The 19759-nt window shown below is 38.9% G+C and overlaps 1 protein-coding gene across 5 annotated transcripts in view; it reads left to right on the forward strand.

Moving 5' to 3' along the window:
• The window catches only part of cdca2 (cell division cycle associated 2), a 52243-nt gene extending 32731 nt beyond the window's left edge, over positions 1–19512 (forward strand). For 3 of the 5 annotated variants that reach the window (XM_061766591.1, XM_061766595.1, XM_061766593.1), the window contains 5 exons: positions 1021–1148; positions 4415–4474; positions 4693–4761; positions 8764–8932; positions 13276–19512. In XM_061766591.1, the coding sequence (XP_061622575.1) occupies positions 1021–1148; positions 4415–4474; positions 4693–4761; positions 8764–8932; positions 13276–14060 (1211 nt within the window). In that variant the 3' untranslated portion in view covers positions 14061–19512. The remainder of the gene's footprint in view (positions 1–1020; positions 1149–4414; positions 4475–4692; positions 4762–8763; positions 8933–13275) is intronic. The other 2 variants (XM_061766592.1, XM_061766594.1) reach the window with 2 other exon arrangements.
• The last annotated feature ends 247 nt before the right edge of the window (positions 19513–19759 follow it).

Consider the following 19759-nt stretch of genomic DNA (forward strand, 5'->3'; position numbering starts at 1 on the left):
TGGAGCAGCACATCTGCAATAGAATAAGTACTTGATTGACTGCTGGAAGCGGGATTTTCAAGAGCACCCAGCGACACGCCCATAGAGTCTAGAAGCTCAAAGATTTTTTATTTATTTATTTATATCCATTCATTCATTGTCTAGCTCTTTTCTGTGATGTGTCGAATTTACAAGACATTCTTTGGCCTGTTTCATGCTGCTTTAATAATGATGTATAATTAAAGATAATTTCAGCAAATTTGTTATTTCAGACGTGTGGCTCAAACTAGTAGTGCTTTGAAATAATCAACACTCAAGAAGTAGCTCTGCTTCAAAAAGGTTGATTACCCCTGCCCTAAAACATGTTGCCTGGCCAAACTAAGCAAACCTGGAGCAATTGCCTTGATGAATTAAACGCAGTTTAAGACATCCTTTGTCGAGATGGGTGAACATTTTTGAAAGATAACCAAAATAGTTATACCAACTGAACATCTATGGGGAGTCTGGGAAATATCTGCTTGCTGATATTACCCATCCTACCTGACAGAGAAGAAAAGCATGTGCTAATGGAATGATGTAGCAGAAAAATGTCAAAATTCAACCAAATTTCATAATTATAAAAAATACACTCAACTGTATTGTGTAAGTGTTAATTCTACCAAGTATTGTACAACTTAAAGTAATCGTTTATCTTCATGGGATGTATCAGTTTTTTTATTGCAATACTCTTTGCCAAAATAACTACTGGTACGTCGGTCATTATTGCTTACAAAGTGAAGATTAAAGAGGGAAAATTAATTTACCTAAATAATTTCAGCAGAAGGCTGAAACATTAAACATTGTAATTCCTGGTCTTAATATACTGTGCTGCTAACACGACTAGCTGTTACTGTTCACTTAAGACTTAAATGATTTGGGCCCCTAAAACATACTTTTTGCCATGATCAATATTAATTAAAAAAAATCCCCATTATTATTCAGTATCTCCAGTTGTATTGTATTATTAGTTAATACTACTCATTTCAACTTTTTTCCCCTTAGAAGTGAAGTCTGAGACAAGTCCAGCCTACCAGTTGAATGTCCTGAATGAGCTGCAATCTTTGTCAGAGGAGAAACAACCTGAATCCGTCAGTAATGCTGCAGCTAGATTGATGAACCGGGAAAAAAAGGTCTGCTCTAAATACGTATTTAAGACGTCACGGTTTTTTTCACTTAATATATCTCCAAAGGTGCTATTGACATGAAAATGTCAGATGTTGGGAACCCAAGTAATCCATACATACGAAGTAGAAAAAATAAGATGAGAAATATGCGAAATAACACAGGTAAAAAGTATTGAACACACCAGCTGGTATTTATTTAATACTTTGTACAAAGGCCTTTCTTTGCAATGACAGGTTCAAGACGCCTCCTGTATGGAGAAACTAGTCGCATGCGTTGCCCATTCCTCCACACAAGCCGTCTTCAAATCTTGAAGGTTCCGTGGGCTTCTTTTATGGACCTTGAGTTTCAGTTTCAAATCAGGTGATTGTCTAGGCAGCTTTATTTTTTGTCTTTGAAACCAATTAAGAGTGTCCTTGGCAGTATGTTTTGGATCATTATCCTGCTGAAATGTCCACCCCGTTTCATTTTCATTTTTTGTCAAGAATGTCTCAGTACATTTGCCCATTCATCCTTTCTTCAATAATCTGAAGTTTGCCAGTACCATTTGCTGAAAAGCAGCCCTGTAATCATAGGCTGTTTCGTACTCCTTGAACCCTGGCAACAAGATCCATTCCACACATCCACCATCCACACACATGTAATTTCTGTATATTACTCAGTGGCACACTAATATGCGAGCGCATTGGCCTGAGGTTCCGCCTGTGAATTCGGGACCTGCTTTGGATAAGTCACAGGAGTTGACAAGACCAGAAAAAACACTTCCGCCGCTTCTGCTGTTAAGAAGTAACGGTACTTTTACTCTGTTACAATGATCTAAATGTCGCTTGCTACGTTTATTGATCAATTATTGCTTATTTATTTCATGCGCAAGACTTCGACTTCCACAATGGGCGCTCTTTGCTCCAATCCAATTTAAGCACTAGTGACATTTAAGTCTAGTTCATGAATCAAACGACACAATAAAGTCACATGACCTCACAAGTCTTCTATTGGGCTTCCCGGGCATAGGTATTAACACTCGGTAAGCCAGCCCGGCTGATCGTCGTGCCTATGTGGCCAACATTGGGAAGGTCGTCGTTACCATGAAGGCAACAGCGTGTTACTTGTTTACATTAAGATGGTAAAAAAAAACAGCTTTCATGTATTGTCATATTTGTCTGGCACTGTCTGCCCAAATGTGGATACTTCAGCCCACGTATAACTTGAGAGACGCGTGCAGCAAATTGCAGATGTTTTGTTGTAGTTTTGACTGTGCATACACGCACACACACACACAGCAATATCAGAATTAGCACGTTCATATTTTATTTTGTTATTTTTATTTTATTGATGTTCATGCTGTGGTTAAAAAAAAATCTGAAGTTAAGTGAAGTGAAACAGACAATGATTTTAGTCAATTGTTTTCCAGAATGACATGCCTTTGGTGTTTGCATGTCTGATTACTCACTGTTTTCCTTGGGACAACAGTAGCTGTTAATTCCAGGTCTTTTGAAGCTCTCCACAGGTGGCCCTTGGCTCTTGGAAAACTCTTCTGATTATTGTTTGCACTCCTCTGTCAGAAATCTTGCGAGGAGCACCTGATTGAAGCAAATTTATGGTGATATTATGAAAGCCAATAATGTCACTTCTGTATTATGTCTCCAACCGGGCTCACTGGAACATTCAGAAGCTGAGATATGCGCCTGTAACCAATGTCATCATTATGTTTTGAAACAATTAGTTTGCGATGGTGTTGAGACACCTCTTTGCTCTTGCCCTTCATGAGATGCGTCTTGACTCACACCTTGGCAATGAGACCTTTTTGTAGGCTATCAATTAGGACTGAACCAGCTGATATTCATTTGCACTGACAAGGGGCTGGATTGCTGTGCTGGATTGTTGTTTGATTATTGATAGATTTTAGGTGTTGTCTTGGCTTTCCATTTCTTTTTGCACTTCCCTTTCTTCATGTGTTCAATACTTTTTCCCTGTGTCATTTCGCATTATTACACACAATTTCTGATCTTATTTGTTCTAATTTCTTTGTATGTATGGATTGTTTTTTTTCCCAACATCTGGTGAAATGTTCATGTCAGTAGCACCTAAGGAAATATATTTAGCATGAAAAATGTTGACGTGTTAAACACTTATTTCAGCTGCTGTATGTCGTTGTCATTTTACGTTGAATATCACAAAAGCTGTGCAATTTGGAATTAGCTTTATTTTTTTCATTTTCTTGAAAAACAAATTCCTCAAATACCAAAAAAAAACTTGCAGTTCAAACCACCATCATGAGTAATGTCAGCAACACATTGAGCATCTAAACAATAAACCTAAAATTTGCTTTTTGGATGGATTTTTGTGATGCCACCACAGACGAGTTGCCTTAATGGGGAAAAATAAATGTGTGATGGAAAAAAAATTGCAATAAGTTAGAATATTAAATTAATTAAACGCCATGACAAGAAACAAATCAAGCACAAGCAACCACAAAGCTCAAGATATTGTATGTTGTTATGTTCATGGACAAACATCCAGCCATTATCTGCTCTGCTTTTCCTCATTACAGTTATGGGTGAGCTGCAGACTGTCCTAGCTGACACCTGTCTACACCCTCGACTTGTCACCAATCAGTCGCAGTGTAAATACTGGAGACCAACACCCATTCACACTCACACCTGTGGACAATTTAGTCTCCAGTTAACATAAGATGCATGTTTTTGCAAAGAGGAAAGAAGCAAAAGTACCCTGGAAAAAAAACACACAAGCAAACTGAATCGATATTCGATAACCTCTTGCCTTACCTCTTGCGATAACCTCTTACCTAATCTCTTACCTCTTCGATAACCTCTTGCCTTATAACTATTACACCATGCTGCCAACAGACAAACAACGGTTATTAATTCCAGCAATTCCTATAAAATGGTGCAAACTCCTTTCTTTTGCCTTACCACTACTCTGGCAGATGTGTTTTACTGTAGTTTAATTTCATTTTACTGTATTTAACTTATCTTTATACATACAGTATGTGACAGTTAAAAATGTTAAAATGAAAATTGCCTGTTCAGTTAATAATGGTTTCATTATAGCTACAGGTTGAGCCAAGAGAAAATACATTTATTTACAATATATGTAATGGGGGGGAAAATGTGTTCATGAAATAAAAATCCGTGTAGATCACCTAGGAATTCAACCAGCACCACAAAACTGTTTGTGTTGAACTTTAGAGGTTCCACTGCAAACCAATTCGTTCTGTTTTTTCTGACCACAAAATGAATGTCTCCCATTGTAGGCAGTGGCCAAATCTGAATCTGCTAATGGATTTCCAGTTGTTCGTAGTCGGAAGAGAAAGGTATTATGACTATTAACTGCTTTTACCTTGATCTCACCATTTAGCAGACGTTATTTTCTTTATATCTCTGCTTTATCTAACAGCTGCCAACAGACACTGTTTAATTCCATTGAATGTAAGAGTAATCATATTTCAGCGTATCCACCCTGTGTCTGCGTGTTCCAGAGATGGTCTGTATCATTTTCATCATCTTTCTGCCAATTTTGTCTTCCCTTTAGCTACCTGAGGAGAGGAAACCTGTGAGGAAGTCAGCACGCTCTGCTGCCAAGCCTTCTGAGACGATTAAAGTGAGTTTACTGAGGCCTGTTTTACACAGATTTTGGTCAGAAAAGAAAATGTCTTAATAATTTATGCCTCTATTACACACATTTTATGTAATGTTTTGTATGGAAATGTTTCTTAAGTAACTATAGGTGTGTTACAATCCTGGTATTATTAGAAAATTAACTAAGGACAATTCCTTAGTCCATGTAGATGATGCTGGGTCAGAGAAAATAGCACATCGGGAAGGGCAATATGGCCTCAAAATGATATCACAACATTAGTGGTGTAACGATTCATACATTATTTCGATGTATCGATTTCTATTCCTACAATCCAACTGGATCGATCTGTGTTCGACAAGTTAGCCTTCCGGATGTAACTATATCGATTTAAATTGTTTTAAAAGGTAATCAATCGATTCTATACTATGAAGTTACACTTTTGATTTAAGCATGGCAGGCTTTATATTGAGGTGTGTATGTATTGTATTTCCATGAAAAACGCTTGTAATTCCTTTTACTTCCCTTGATTTTTCAGTTCGCACACAGCAGTTAGCACAACGCTACTTTCGTCTCTTTCTTGTGTCCTAATCTACGCCCCACATCTAATCACTCCTTTGCGTAGTGCCCCTAGTGGTTGGACGAGACACCACAGTATATGCGTGTGTGTGTGTTGTTTTTGTAAGCACTTTCATTGACGCTTAAGACACTAGTCTGTTTGGGATAACAGATAAGGAGGCTAGCGAGAAATTATGTTATGTATATGTTATGAAATAAAATTATTATAGGAGTTACAGTAATTTGAAATACACATGCGCCACGTTGTCACCGGTGATCCTTGTTGTTTTAAAAGGGTTAAGGATGCATCTGTTTAACTCACAGCAACTCACCGTACACTTTAAACCTCTCAAGCTGGTTAGCTTAACTCGCTAGCCACTAACAACAACCGCAGAGTATGGGGAGGGGAAACTCGGGCAAACGAGGAGAACCAGTGCAACGTCAACTACTGGACACTGTTTCAAGCTCACGTTTGTGCTACAAATAGCAGGTTTGTTTATTTATTTAGCTGTCTATGTATTATTAACGCTATTCCCAAAAGATTTTTCTCGCGAAAACCTCACAGTGCTTTGTTTCTAACCTTTAGTACTTGACTGTTTAGAACAGGGATTCTCAAACTTTGGTTCCAGCTAGGGACTCCTGGTGACATTGGAGACATTTTTCCAAAGACCCCCTTATAATTCTAACACCAATTAAAACACCTCTTTTCTAGGAAAAAGACAGGCCCAACAAGTAAAATCATAGCTGAAAAAACGTAAGTTGTTTTATTGCAAGCAATGCAATCAATCAATCAATCAATCAACTTTTATTAAGCAGACTCATCATATAAATACATATAGTGCGGTACACAATAAGACAAAATACATCAGGAAAATCTTTATATTCAATGACCATAATTAGTTTTTATCCAAATACCCTTAGAAAAACCAACAAGAATGTAAGAAATTTCACCTGCACTTTCCAGCATGGAGGTATTTGTCACAGTCACAATGGATGAATTTTTAGCTACAAAGTTAGTGAATCGATTTATAGCCTCTGAATCGGTTCATTTCGTATCGTTCTCAATGAAACAGTATCGTCCTTGAATCGAATCGCCAACCACGAACAGCGATACCAATCAGGTCTTTGCTAAAACAAATCGTTACACCCCTACACAATATGTATCATGTAAGATGCGTATCACAATATGGAGGGGCGGCATTTACCAGTACATTAATTGTATTTTTGGAGACAGACATACAATTTAAGATTCTTATTCCATTTGGAAAGTCCTGTACTTATTTTTTATCGCCGTCAAAATGTGAAATGGTGTAAATTAGCGCTATGAACGAATCAGTGGTGATTCAGATAAAGTTGTACAAGATTTATTCAACACATCTTGGCAGATGAGTGATGAGAGCTAGCCAGTTACAGCTATCTAGCGGCTAACTAGCTGCTACTGAAGCTGATGTTCCCGGCCAGCCAGCGTGGATTTACTCATTTTACTGCACCTAGACTGGTGCAAAACAGACCACAGCCAGATACGGTGAGGAATTCTGGTTAAAGTAAGCCACTTTAAACAAAAAAAAAAGTGTTTTGGGAGCCACGTTTTCTGGCGGGAAAACCATTTGCTAAAATGTGCCAGCCAAAATGCATCAGCGTATTGTCTTTTCTGGTGTCGTGACAAAATCTGCAACCAAAAAAAACTGTGACCAGGACGTAAGCAGGGAGCTATATATAATTTTCATATAATCAAATTGGATATTCATTTGTTGGACAATGACATGTCTTTACGTCGGAATACTACAAGGAGTAGGTATTCTATTGTGATTCGCTAGTCATTTGTTACGGTCAGTGCGAATAGCGAATGGAATTGAGACGGCAAGTCCTAGCACTGGTGTAAATGGATCACACACTAAGTCTCTTGCATCTGCATTATTGTCATAGAAGTATGCATTGCTCACAGTAATGTGAAGCAATCACTGCATCGCAAGTGAGCAGAGGTGGGTAGTGTGCTACATTTACTCCGTTACATTTACTCGAGTAACATTTTGGGTAAATTGTACTTGTCAGAGTAGCTTTAATAAAGCATACTTATTACTTTTATTCAAGTATTTATGTTAAGAAGAAACAGTACTTTTACTCCGTTAAAGTAATCTACATGCCGCTCCCTACTTTCATTCATCAATAATTTACTTGGAAATTTCAGCCCACTTCTAACTTGAGAAAACACTGCCGTAAATTGAAAATATTTTTGCTGATATTTTGGCTGTTCAACATTGGCCCATTTTATGGTCAAAGGTAACTTAAACATGCATCTTGTTCTCTCTCTCTGTCTCGTTCTCTCTCTCACTCTCTCTCTCTATCACACACACACACACACATTAAGTCTGGTCAGAAAACAGCTTCATTCACTCATTTTAGTGGATAAAGCAAATAATATTTTTGTAAAGCCCTATGCATTTGTTGATGGTTTTGGGGCACTTAAAAATTAAAATGTGGACTCCCATTGAACTTGAGTTTGAATGTGATCTGTTACTCCTGAACACAGCCACATGACAGTTATAAGAGGGAGTGCAACCAGTTTTATTCATTTGATTTCAACTTCATTTAGCCAGGTAAAAGACCAGCTAAAACAGAACATCTCTTTTGCAATGATGACCTGGCCAAGAAGGCAGCAAGTTAAACGTCAAGTCCAGGTCAATCACATTCAAGTTTATTTCAGTTGTTTATTTTCACCTCCCTTTGCAAAAAGATACAAAAATATATCAGTTGAGTTGTACAATTCTTGGTCACATTAATGGTGGAAAAAGTTTCAAAATGATTTATCTTGGTCAAAATTCTTTTACAACACAAAAACCTGGCAACCAACAGAGGTTTGTAGACTTTTTATATCCACTGCAGCCTTGTTCCTCTTGTTGTAATGTGCCTGATGAGAAAAAAAAGTATTGTGCTTTTTAACAAGTAGAAACAAAATGGTATAAGACCATTTATTGGAGCTGAATTTGCCTTCATCTTCACAAAGATTTTATTTTATAAAGATTGTATTTGTTTTAGATTAAGTGATATTGTTCAGCAATATCTGAATTTGCACATTCATATTTAGTTATTTTTATTTTATTTGACGTTCATATTCTGAAAATAAATTCAGAAGTTACTTGCTAGTTACTCAGAACTTGTAGTTGTTGTTTTTTTGCCCTGAGTACTTTCTTACTCTTACTCAAGTAATTACTTGGAGGACTAATTTTTACTTGTCATATTATTCTCAAGTGACAGTACTCTAATTTGAGTACAATATTTGGCTACTCTACCCACCTCTGCAAGTGAGTGATGCACTTTTTTAATGATACGCCACACTTTTAATAATTAGTTGTTACTTATTTAATGACCCCCTGGGAACCACAGTTTAAATTTTTACAAAATTTGGATTTGAGTATTGGCTGAATTTTTGGTGCAATTATATTAATCGAGCACATTTTGTCTCCGCAGTTGACCTCTACAGCATCAAATCGATGGAAAAAGGAGGTGAACTACTCTCTTTACGGATCTCGGGAAAATGCATCCAAGAATCCTAGCCTTAGTCCTATCACAGAGTTCTTCACGCATCATGCTGCAGCAGCAAAGCACACTCCCCCTACCAGCAGGAAAGGTAAAATATGTACGTTTTAACCCTTGTATCATGATGAAGATACACTGAGGCATGCTTGTAATGAAGTGAAAAGTCTTTCAGATCTGTTGCTGTGAATTACTTTGAGACGTCACAATTTAAAACAGTTCCCAGGTGTCTTAATAGTCAGAATAATAATCATTAAAAATACAAATGATGAATTACAGCACACCTTGCTTCCAGAAAGTATTCAGAGCGCTTCACTTTTCCCACCTTTTGTTTTGTTACAGCCTTATTCCAAAATGGTTTAAATCACTCAAAATTCTACACGCCCCATGATGGCAATCTCTGACATTTTTACTAATTTATTAAAAATAATCAAATCTAAGAAATCACATTCATAGCAAGTATTCAGTCTTTTCAGGGATCTCATTTGATGTGCATCCCGCATCCTAGACACACAAAATGACGAGGGATGTAAAAAACATTGTGAATGTGTGTCCACTGACGCACAACATTGCTTACCTACAGTACGTATGTGTGCAAGACTCAAATTAAGCGGTCTCGCATCGCAGTTTGCAGGTCAAAATTCGCATTTTGCGCAACAGATAACGTATTGAAAAACAAAACTGCAAATCAGACAGAGACGGAAGCAGGCAATGGCGTATATTACACAACGCGCTTACGTCACCAATGATTGGACACGGAAGAGAAGCGTTCGATTGATTAGCGGGAAGACAGCGGTTACAAAATGCAACGCCAAATTGAGATACCCGAGTGATGAAGGTGAAGTTAACAACATGGCGCAAATCAGTGAGTTTAACATTAGTCAACTTTACTAACATAACGTTTGCGCTGCGGGCTGCGAAATGTCTCTTTTAATTATGAGTAAACCCGCCGCCGCCCCCCCCCATGACAAGGACAATATAATGTACATACAGTGTGCTTTTTGCTCAGTGTAGTCACTGTGTGAGCGTGTGGCCAAAACTCATGATCTGTAACTGGCAAAACTTTGGGTCAAGTAGGTGAAAAATGTGGCAAATGTGGACTGAGAGGAATAAGAGTAAAATGGATCATCGATATGTACCCAAACCGCAGAGGGTTTTGGTGAAGGGGGATGAAGGAAATATTTTTCTCTCTCGATTTCATTTTAGTTTGAACAAATTCAACACTTCCAAAACTTGTAGTAGTACAAAGAATATTTAATCTTATTCCTAGTCAGCTGGTCTAAACTCATAAATGCACAGCCATGACCCTAATGTATTAATATGTCACCAAATGCAAAAGTGCAACCTCTTTAAGTGAAGATGAACAAAGGCTGTTAATGCTTTAAAAAAAAAAAAAGCCTTATTGTTTATGCACAATGTGAATTCCAAAAATAAAAACTGTTGGTTAATGATTTCATCTATCCATCTACTTTTAGGTCTTCACTGTGGTTGCTTTGCATCCAGTGGTATCCAATTGATAGTTGCTGCCATTTTCTCATTAAATATCTTTCCAAAGGTGCTATTGACATGAAAATGTCACCAGATGTTGGGAACAACCTAAGTAATCCATACATACAAAGTAAGTATGAAAGTAAAGATGCGAAAGTAAGATCAGAAATTAAGTTGTGTGTAATAATGTGAAATGACACAGGGAAAAAGTATTGAACACGCCAACTGGAATTTATTTAATACTTTACAAAAGCCTTTGTTTGCAATGACAGGTTCAAGACGCCGCTGTATGGAGAAACTAGTCACATGGATTGCTCTGGTGTGATTTTGGCCCATTCCTCCCCACAAGCAGTCTTTAAATCTTGAAGGATCTGTGGGCTTCTTTTATGGACTTTGAGTTTCAGTTCTTTCCACAGATTGTTGATTGGATTCAAGTCAGGTGATTGGCTGAGCCGTTCTACCAGCTTTATTTTTTTTTCTTTGAAGCCATTTGAGTTTCCATGGCAGTATGTTTTGGATCATTATCCTGATGAAATGTCCAACCTCATTTCATTTTCATCATCCTCATAGATGGCAGCAAATTTTTGTCGAGAATGTCTCGGTACATTTGCACATTCATCCTTACTTCAGTGATGTAAACTTTACCAGTACCATTTTCTGAAAAGCAGCCCCACATTATGTTCCCACCTCTGAACTTCACATTTGGTATGGTGTTTTTAGGGTGATGTGCAGTGCCATTTCTCCTCCAGACGTGGTGCGCATTATGGCATCCAAACAGTTTAATTTTGCTCTCATCCGACCTCATATCCTCCTAGTATTTAACTGCCTTGTCCAAATGTTGTTCAGCAAACTTTAAATGAGATTTGACATGCGTGCATTCAGGCCATGGCGGCAGAGTACATTACTCACTGTTTTCCTTGTGACAAAAGTACCTGCTAATTCCAGGTCTTTTTGAAGCTCTCCACAGGTGGTCCTTGGCTCTTGCACAACTCTTCTGATTATTCTTTGCACTCCTCTTTCAGAAATCTTGCTAGGAGCACATGATCAAGGCAAATTTATGATGGTATGATTGGCTTTCCACTTACATATTAAGGCCCCAACAGTGCTCCCTGGAACGTTCAGAATCTTATATATGCGCCTATAACCAATGCCATCGTTATGTTTTGCAACAATTAATTTGCGATGGTCTTGAGACAGCTTTCTGCAATTACACCTTTTTGTAGGCCATCAATTAGGACTGAACCAGCTGATATTCATTTGCACTGACAAAGGGCTGGATTGTTGTTTGATTATTGATAGATTTTATGGCTTTTAATGCCTTTTGGAAGAACGTCTGCCTCACAGTTCTGAGGACCGGGGTTCAATACCCGGCCCCGCCTATGTGGAGTTTGCATGTTCTCCCCGTGCCTGCGTGGGTTTTCTCCGGGCACTCCGGTTTCCTCCCACATCCCAAAAACATGCATGGAAGGTTAATTGACAACTCTAAATTTCCTGTAGTGAGTGTGAATGGTTGTTTGTTTGTATGTGCCCTGCGATTGGCTGGCAACCAGTTCAGGGTGTACCACGCCTCCTGCCCGATGATAGCTGGGATACGCTCCAGCATGCCCGTGACCCTAGTGAAGAGAAGCGGTTCAGAAAATGGATGGATGGATTGATGTATGTGTGGATTACTTGGGTTGTTCCAAACATCTGGTGAAATTTTCAGGTCAATAGCATGACTGCTTGTGTGAAAGAATGGGCCAAAATCACACGAGCAATGCATGCGACTAGTTTCTCCATACAAGAGGTGTCTTGAAGTTGTCATAGCAAACAAAGGTTTTTGTACAAAGTATTAAATAAATACCAGTTGGCGTGTTCAATACTTTTTCCCTTTTTGATTTCACATTACTACACACAACTTAATTGCTGAGCTTATTTCTTTTACTTTTTGTATCTATGGATTACTTAGGTTGTTCCCAACACCTGGTGAAATTTTCATGTTAATCACACATTTTGAAAATATATTTAATGAGAAAAATGTTGACGTGTTAAATAATTATTTCAGCTTCCCTGTGTGTATATATCTATAAGTGAATGTGCGCGTGTATATATATGTGTGTGTGAGTGTGACAACCGTCCTTCTGCATGCGGCCAAACCGCCCCCACTTTCTCCTCTTTTAGCTTATGCTGCGAAGCGAGTCCGCTGCTTCGTAGGTCACTGAATCTTGCCAAGAGCTGCGCTTCAAAGGACGCAATCGGTCCCGAGCATCGTTACAAACTCAAAGTCACTGAATGATCATAATTTTTGTTGATGATCAAATGCAAATTTGCTGCGGATATTGACTATTTTTGGTGTTGAACGTGAAGAATTTTGGTCGCACTATCCATGACTGTCACGAGCCAATGCAACAGGAGCAGCAGCCAGCGCGCTGTTGAATGAGATGACTGTTATCGGTCCATTTCTTTTTATTTTTTTTATTTTTTATTTTGTTTTTATATATCAGACTGGTGTGACGTAATTTTGTCCAATATCGGTCCGAGTATAGAACCCGATAGTTATCGTGCATTCCAAAAAAAAAAAAAAACTCCACCCCCACATTGACTACCTTGCCGAACATTTGAGTATCTGCTGGTTAACAGAAGTGAACACTGACGTTGCTTCCGTGTATAACCTTTCAAACAATGGCTACAAAAACCTGGGATGGGGAGGGACAGTTATTTTGTAAAATTGTTTAGTACATTTATAAAATTAAAATTCAGATTTGCTCGTTCACACACGTTCAGCAAAAGGCCCATAACAAAATATGCACTTTTTTGATGATGGGTGGGCAGACAATCCAGAGACCCAACTATTTGCATACAAACATTAATAAGTAGATTTTCCATATGCCCCTTTTAAAATCCTGTAAACCCTGATATTTGTGAAGCCAGAAGTAGTGAATTTTGTGTTGTGCTTTCAATTTCTCCCAATAATCCCAGATGAAAGTTCATACCTGAAGAGTGAATCAGCTAGAAGTGGCCCTAGGACGGCAGTTTCTTATGGTGACAGTCGATCAAGAGCTCCAGTGTCCACTAGCAAAAGAGCCACGGAGAAGAACAGGAGCTCACCAAGATCCAGGATCACGAGGGGATTAAAGAAGGTCAATGTTTCAGTTGATGACCTACTATGTGTGGAGCCTCAAATGCAGACCGCAGAGAACACAAGTGAGAACGATGAAGAAGAGGTCACTACAATGACTGCTGTGTCAATGGAAGCCCCATCAGAACACATAGTACCAGAACAAGTGTCAGCTGATGCTGAAGAACATTGCACCCAAACAGATGCTGTCTCACCCAGCACACACACAGATGCAAATTCAGAATGTCATCTGATTGTTGATGGCTCCACCCCAGCCTGCCTGTTAGAAGAAACCACCATAGTGACGGCAACAGCAGCAGCCACCAGGACAACAACTCCGCAGGCCCTAAACGTGTCAAGAAGCAGGAGGCGCTCTGTGAACCTGGCAGACGAAAAACCTAAACAGGAAGTTGAAACACAGCAGAAAAAACCCAGTGCCTCAAAGTCTGAAAGTCCCAAAGAAGAGGCACAAGTCAACAGTGGGATGGCTTCCTGGCAGACTTACTTGAATATTGAGGATGTCTTCAAACGTGTTCCCAGCAAGGGGCAGCGCTCAGTGCGCCGCAGCCTAAGGAACCAAAGCAACACAGATAATCAAACAGGTCTGGCCTGGGTACTTCGGCTCTCCCCCGAAACCAAACAGTGAAGACCTGGAGTCACAGATTCTGTTCTACGCTGTCTGAGGACACGTCGCACATCACTTTGTGATACTTGTATAGTTTTTGCCTTCCACTAGAACATTCTTTGTGGGGTTTTTTTCAATTGTCTTTGTTAAACTTGTTTTATGGGATGAAAGTGCTGATGGTTTTGTCCTTAACCAATTATTTGCAGCGTCTCTCTATGCAAGCCACTCAATACACAGAAGCCCAATCATTTATGCTGACCTCCTCCCAATCAATATCCAACCACACATTCCCTCCGCACACTCCAAAGTCACGAGATCGAGCCTCAATGAGTCGATTTTTTTCTTTTAGTGGATAGATGAAGACGGCCTGAGTGCAGTACCAATCTATCAGACAAGGTTAGAGGCTACTGGATTAATGTAATAGCTATGGAGAGAAGGGCTAAATTGTACTGCAGAAAACAAATTAGCGCTTGAGTCATTGGGTCAACTTAGATTCCTGGTGGAACCTAAGAAGAAATGAGGAATAAAAATTTTATCTTACCAAACCAACTGTTCCTTTTGCTTTGCAATGTGTAATATGCACCCGGACAGACATTCAACCAACAACAATCCACTTCCATAAAAATATGTCTCAGGCCTATACGCAACTTTGAAGGCCACTGAATCATGTAATTCGAACAGGTAGCCATCAAACCTGACCTACAGTACAGTAAACTATCAAATACTTAACTTCATAATTAATAAATAATACTAAATACACATTACACTGAAATGATACTGTACAGTATTTATCCCTGCATGCACACATCACATTATCTTCAGTGTCACAATTTTCACTTTAACATTTGTACTTGCGCATAGATGTACATCTCAATGAATTGGAATAGTGTGGCAAACTGAATTCATTTCAGTACAGTGGTTCAATACAGAAAGGAACCTTGTATATGCATTCACTACACAGTGAAATTTTGGAAGTTAGTATATTTTGTTAGTGACTAAAATTCACCATCTCAAGAAAAAGCAATATTACATAATCCCAAAAAATTTTATATATATATATAGAGAGAGAGAGAGAGAAATTGCGTAGGAATTGGCCTTCTGTAAGCTCAGTGAATCTATGAGTTTTACCTTTTTAATTGAACTACTGAAATAAAAATGATGAAAAAGATACAAATGTATTTACATGCACCTGTTGCAACTGGTATGAATTCCGCTCATGAACTGTGATCGATCACTTTAGGCAAATGTGAATGCCGGGATCTCCAAATGACCATTCTGATCAACTGAATGGCGTTAAATGAAATTAAATTGAGCGCCTACCACTCCCAGATTCAAAGCAGCAGTACAATAGCATCCCATTCCACACTAGAGAGTTTTTAGTGTCAGTGGTAACAACTTGAGTTTCACGTTCAGTCCACACAGGACAATTGGCATCAAGAAAGATGTGGGAGTGTGATGTATCCATCACAGTGTAATTGACTCTCCACTTTTGTTTCAAGCCAGTGTCACATGGCTGAAGGACACTAAGGTCCCAGTTTTTTGGTTGAATGCCAAGGCCTTGTCCATCTGGTAGATGAATGATCCCTCACGCGCCTGCTTGAGCGACGTAGCAAGACTTTAGTGCCATCGAGTGGTCGTCTTGATTTACTGCTTGTGCTCCCCTCACGTGATCAAGCTCTCCTAGCAAATGAAAGAAGTCGTGAGGAAGTGATCATTACATTTTTTATGGATCGGTTTCATTGATTTTATTTTAACAAAAAAAGGGGGGAAAAAAAGTAGAAATGTGTTTGTTTTTAAAACATGATGTGCCCACCTTTATTGACTTGAGTCCGTTGATGGTCAAGCTTAGTATGACTGAAAAGGCTCCTGTATTGCTAAAGTGTGCAGGCAGAATATTGCACCTCTATAGAAGCTCTGTTTTTGGATGTGTGAGTGAGGGGTGTGAAGCCAAAGCCGCCGTCCCTGGCAGAAGGGGATAGTGAAGACAGCTTAGAACAAGAACAATGGGGTCCTTTGACCAAGACGACGCCCCCAAGACATGTGGCCTCCTGTCACCGTGGCAACCCCCCATGGGACATGGAGAGGGTCTGACAGCTGGAGAGAAGGACTTGCAAAAACTGAGTTGCTTTCTTTCTACTGCTTACCGTCCATGTGCTCCCAGGCCCATGTGATTGTGGGTCATGACTCTACTGTAGTTTCATTGCTTTGACGCACTGCCGTAAACTAAACACAGTCGTTGAGACACACGCAACGGCTCAAAGGGCTCGATAAATCACCTCTTTATATGGGTTATTATTCCCATCTCTAATGAGAGGTGGCAAAAGTACTCACACTCTGTATTCAAGAAGATAGTCCAGATACTTGTGTACAACGAAAAGTAGCAGTACTGATAAAATTTGAATAAAAGTAGACTAAAGGAGCACAAAAGTTACAAAAATATATATTATACACTATACCCGTTTTGATAACATTGCACAATGGAGAAAAAAAATAGTTAGCCACTTTTATTAACTTACAATGCTCGTATCAAGGAGAACAAAAATTGTGTTACATTTGTTTTTTGAAACCAAAAGCATGGCACGTGACTTATTATCTCACAAGTGTGGGAACACACTTTGCTAATGTGAACTGAGTAACAAAAAAATGCTAAGTTGGCTAATGATGATAGCTGGGGGAGAAAAAATATACCTATTTATATTTTACGCCTAGACAGAATTTTGGAATGTCAGAAGCTTGTGGTTTTTAGGCTCGCACAACACAGCACATTGGCCGGGAATCAATCCAAAAACATTCTCTTAAATAAGGGAATGGATGGTGAATACCTTGCTTCTCTGAATCTGCTGCCATCATAGTTAATGCTCCATGGTTGACGGTCCACCATTACACTTCTGTCCATGTTTTTCCCCAAATCCCAAGAGCTCAGTCAATCATGAGCTCAACCGTTGTGGACTTCACCTACCTCTATTTACCTCTTTTGTATGTTGTTTCTTCATCCACAGAGGTTGGAAAAAGTAAAAAAAAAAAAAAAAAAAAAAAACCTATTATGACGAACAAGGAGTAGAAAGCACTGATATTAATTTTCAATATTTTTTAGTGAAGTGAGGCCACATTCAAATCTTGCTATCGGGGTAAAAACTGCATACCCCACCTTTAAAAGGAAAAGTCGTCAAAAACAAATAATCAATTTAACTACAGGTGTCTGAAAATTCGACTTAAGTCGGCCTCCTGTAATGAAGTACTGTATTTGTACTTTGCTACTTCCCACCACTGGCCCTAATAAAAGCAAGATTTCACACCCATGGTACACTTTATTTGACACCCCATTTTAAATAGGTTGCGTGCCGTCTGCTCAGACACAAAGACATTTAATCGGTTATTCACACTTGCAGATTTACAGACCCCGGTGTTTCAATAAGTTAATTAGTATCTGAATGGTATCAAGTTGTCCCACTGCCTCAGTGCTTTCTGTGCGGTTAGTCCTCCATTATTGATGCTTAGAGCAAGATCCGTAAGCCCGGCACAGCTCTCCTGCAGGGCTGAGACAGCAGTAGGAGGGAAACAAACAAAGGCAAGATGACAACAAGAGCGTCTAGAAGCTACTCTGTTTGCTTACTGGCCCAGTGTGTCTGCAGCTGTCTGAGGTCTACTGCAAACAGCTGCGTCTGTATGCCTCAACAAGGTGTGTACTGTGTGCTTAGTGAGGGAAGTCACCCTATACACATCACTGTGAGTTGGTACATCTGAGGGATTGCAGCCACTGGGCTTCTTAAAGGCTGATTTATTGACCAGCAACTCAACTGTGTTATGTATACCTGCACAATCAAATCAGATTTTTTTTAAAAATGGAAATATACCGCAGTATGATGCGGTGCACTTGTACACCACTGCAAACTATAACCACAATAATAAAAATGGCTCTGATTTGTTTAAAACAACCATCATAAATCTTTATTAAATGAGGCAACTTTAAAGTAACATTTTTACATTGTTAATTGTTACTGAAGTGTAAAAATCCATTCGTGTGTGTGTGTGGGCTCACGACTGTGATTGGTCAAATGCAAATGACACCTTTAAAATATATGCATGAAAATGACGATGGAAAAACGGTAGTGTTATATTTTACAATTTTCGATAGCATTTGTCCTCGATAGGGTCACAGGTGAGCTGGACCCCATCTCAGCCAACTTTGGGCAAGAGTTGGGGCATACCCTAGACTGGTCACCAACCAATCACACTCATTTCGTTGTATTTTACCAATTACTGTATGTCAACCTATTGTGGCTGTACAATACTGAGAAACCTCCAGTATTTCACGTTAAGTGGGAGATTATGCTTGTTTTAATGACCCTGAATGAGGCATTGTCATTTGCGTTAAGGGAAATTGTATATATACATAGAGAAAAAACAATGTATTTCAATGCAAACTGAATGAGGTTGGAATTTTGCACAGCATGGAGGAACCATTAGCATTACTGTATAAATCCTTAAAATGTCTTGGCATGGCAGAGCAAGACACTCTTGATTTACAGTATATGGGAAGTGTGCTCTACTTGTGTGTCAGCTCGCTCACTCATTATATATACAGTACATGGGAATTTATTATTGTGTTCGTGGAACAGTAATGTACTCGTATAATCTTTGGTAAAACAACCAGATTTATTGCAAATTCAGTGGATCCGTCATCATGAACTTCTTGTATAGGGGGCATACCACATCTGAATGTGATTTCGAAAATCCTGCACACTCCAGTGTGTTGAGACCCTAGTTGTGGTCATAAGTGTACATACACTCATCATGGGCATGATTCTTATATTCATTTTGTGATTTTAATGATTTAGTTGAACTGCCGCCTTTTTTAGGGTTAAAAACAAGAATTGGGTGCACGTTTGGATTCACTTGAGATTTTCTCTAATCCACAAAGGATTAAAATTACAGACATACTCAACTTCATACTGTACACATACTGCCTTAATCTGAGAAGTGGTGCTTAAGGTTCTAGAATGGCAAGGCAAAACCTTATTAACAGGGGCGGAGCCAGAGAATAATCAGTGGTTGGCCGGGGTGAGACCAGTGGTAATTTTGGGCTGGCACATAACGCCTAACGTGTATAAAATAAGGGAATAATGAAGGCACCTATACACGATGCTATACTTAGACACATGCACACATAGCCACTAGGTGATGCTAAAGCACCTGCCCTTTTGCCCTGAACCATATTTTTTCTTCAATATTTAAAAGAAAAACTAACCTATTTGTCATTAATTTTACAGTATTTTGAAATCTAATGACCAATAGTTTGAGTCCTTGGGAGAATTGTACTTTTGCGCCTGCCTTGCCCCCATTTGAACAGGGGTGTGTTGACTTTTTATATCCACTGAAACCTCCCTTCACCACCTTTTTAATAGTTGTATGATTGACTATTAATTTTGTTAACAGAAATAAATACATTAAAACATTTTCTGAATTGAATGAATTATTATTGCAATGAGTGTCCTTTTTTTGGGGGGGGGGGGGGGGGGTTACATTTAATAAACCCAGAAATGTCTGTGCACATGCCTGCATACATTACTTAAAATTCCATCAGTAACGGAATTATTATTCAATATATCAGTTACTTGCAATTAAGGTAACAAGCTTAGCGAATACAAGATTCCCAACTTTCTGTATTCCTACTAGTCTGACAGTACCCTCCATAGTTAGCTCAGCAACACAATAGGTTT

The sequence above is a fragment of the Phyllopteryx taeniolatus genome, chromosome 3 (genome assembly GCF_024500385.1).
Source record: "Phyllopteryx taeniolatus isolate TA_2022b chromosome 3, UOR_Ptae_1.2, whole genome shotgun sequence".
Lineage (NCBI taxonomy): Eukaryota > Metazoa > Chordata > Actinopteri > Syngnathiformes > Syngnathidae > Phyllopteryx > Phyllopteryx taeniolatus.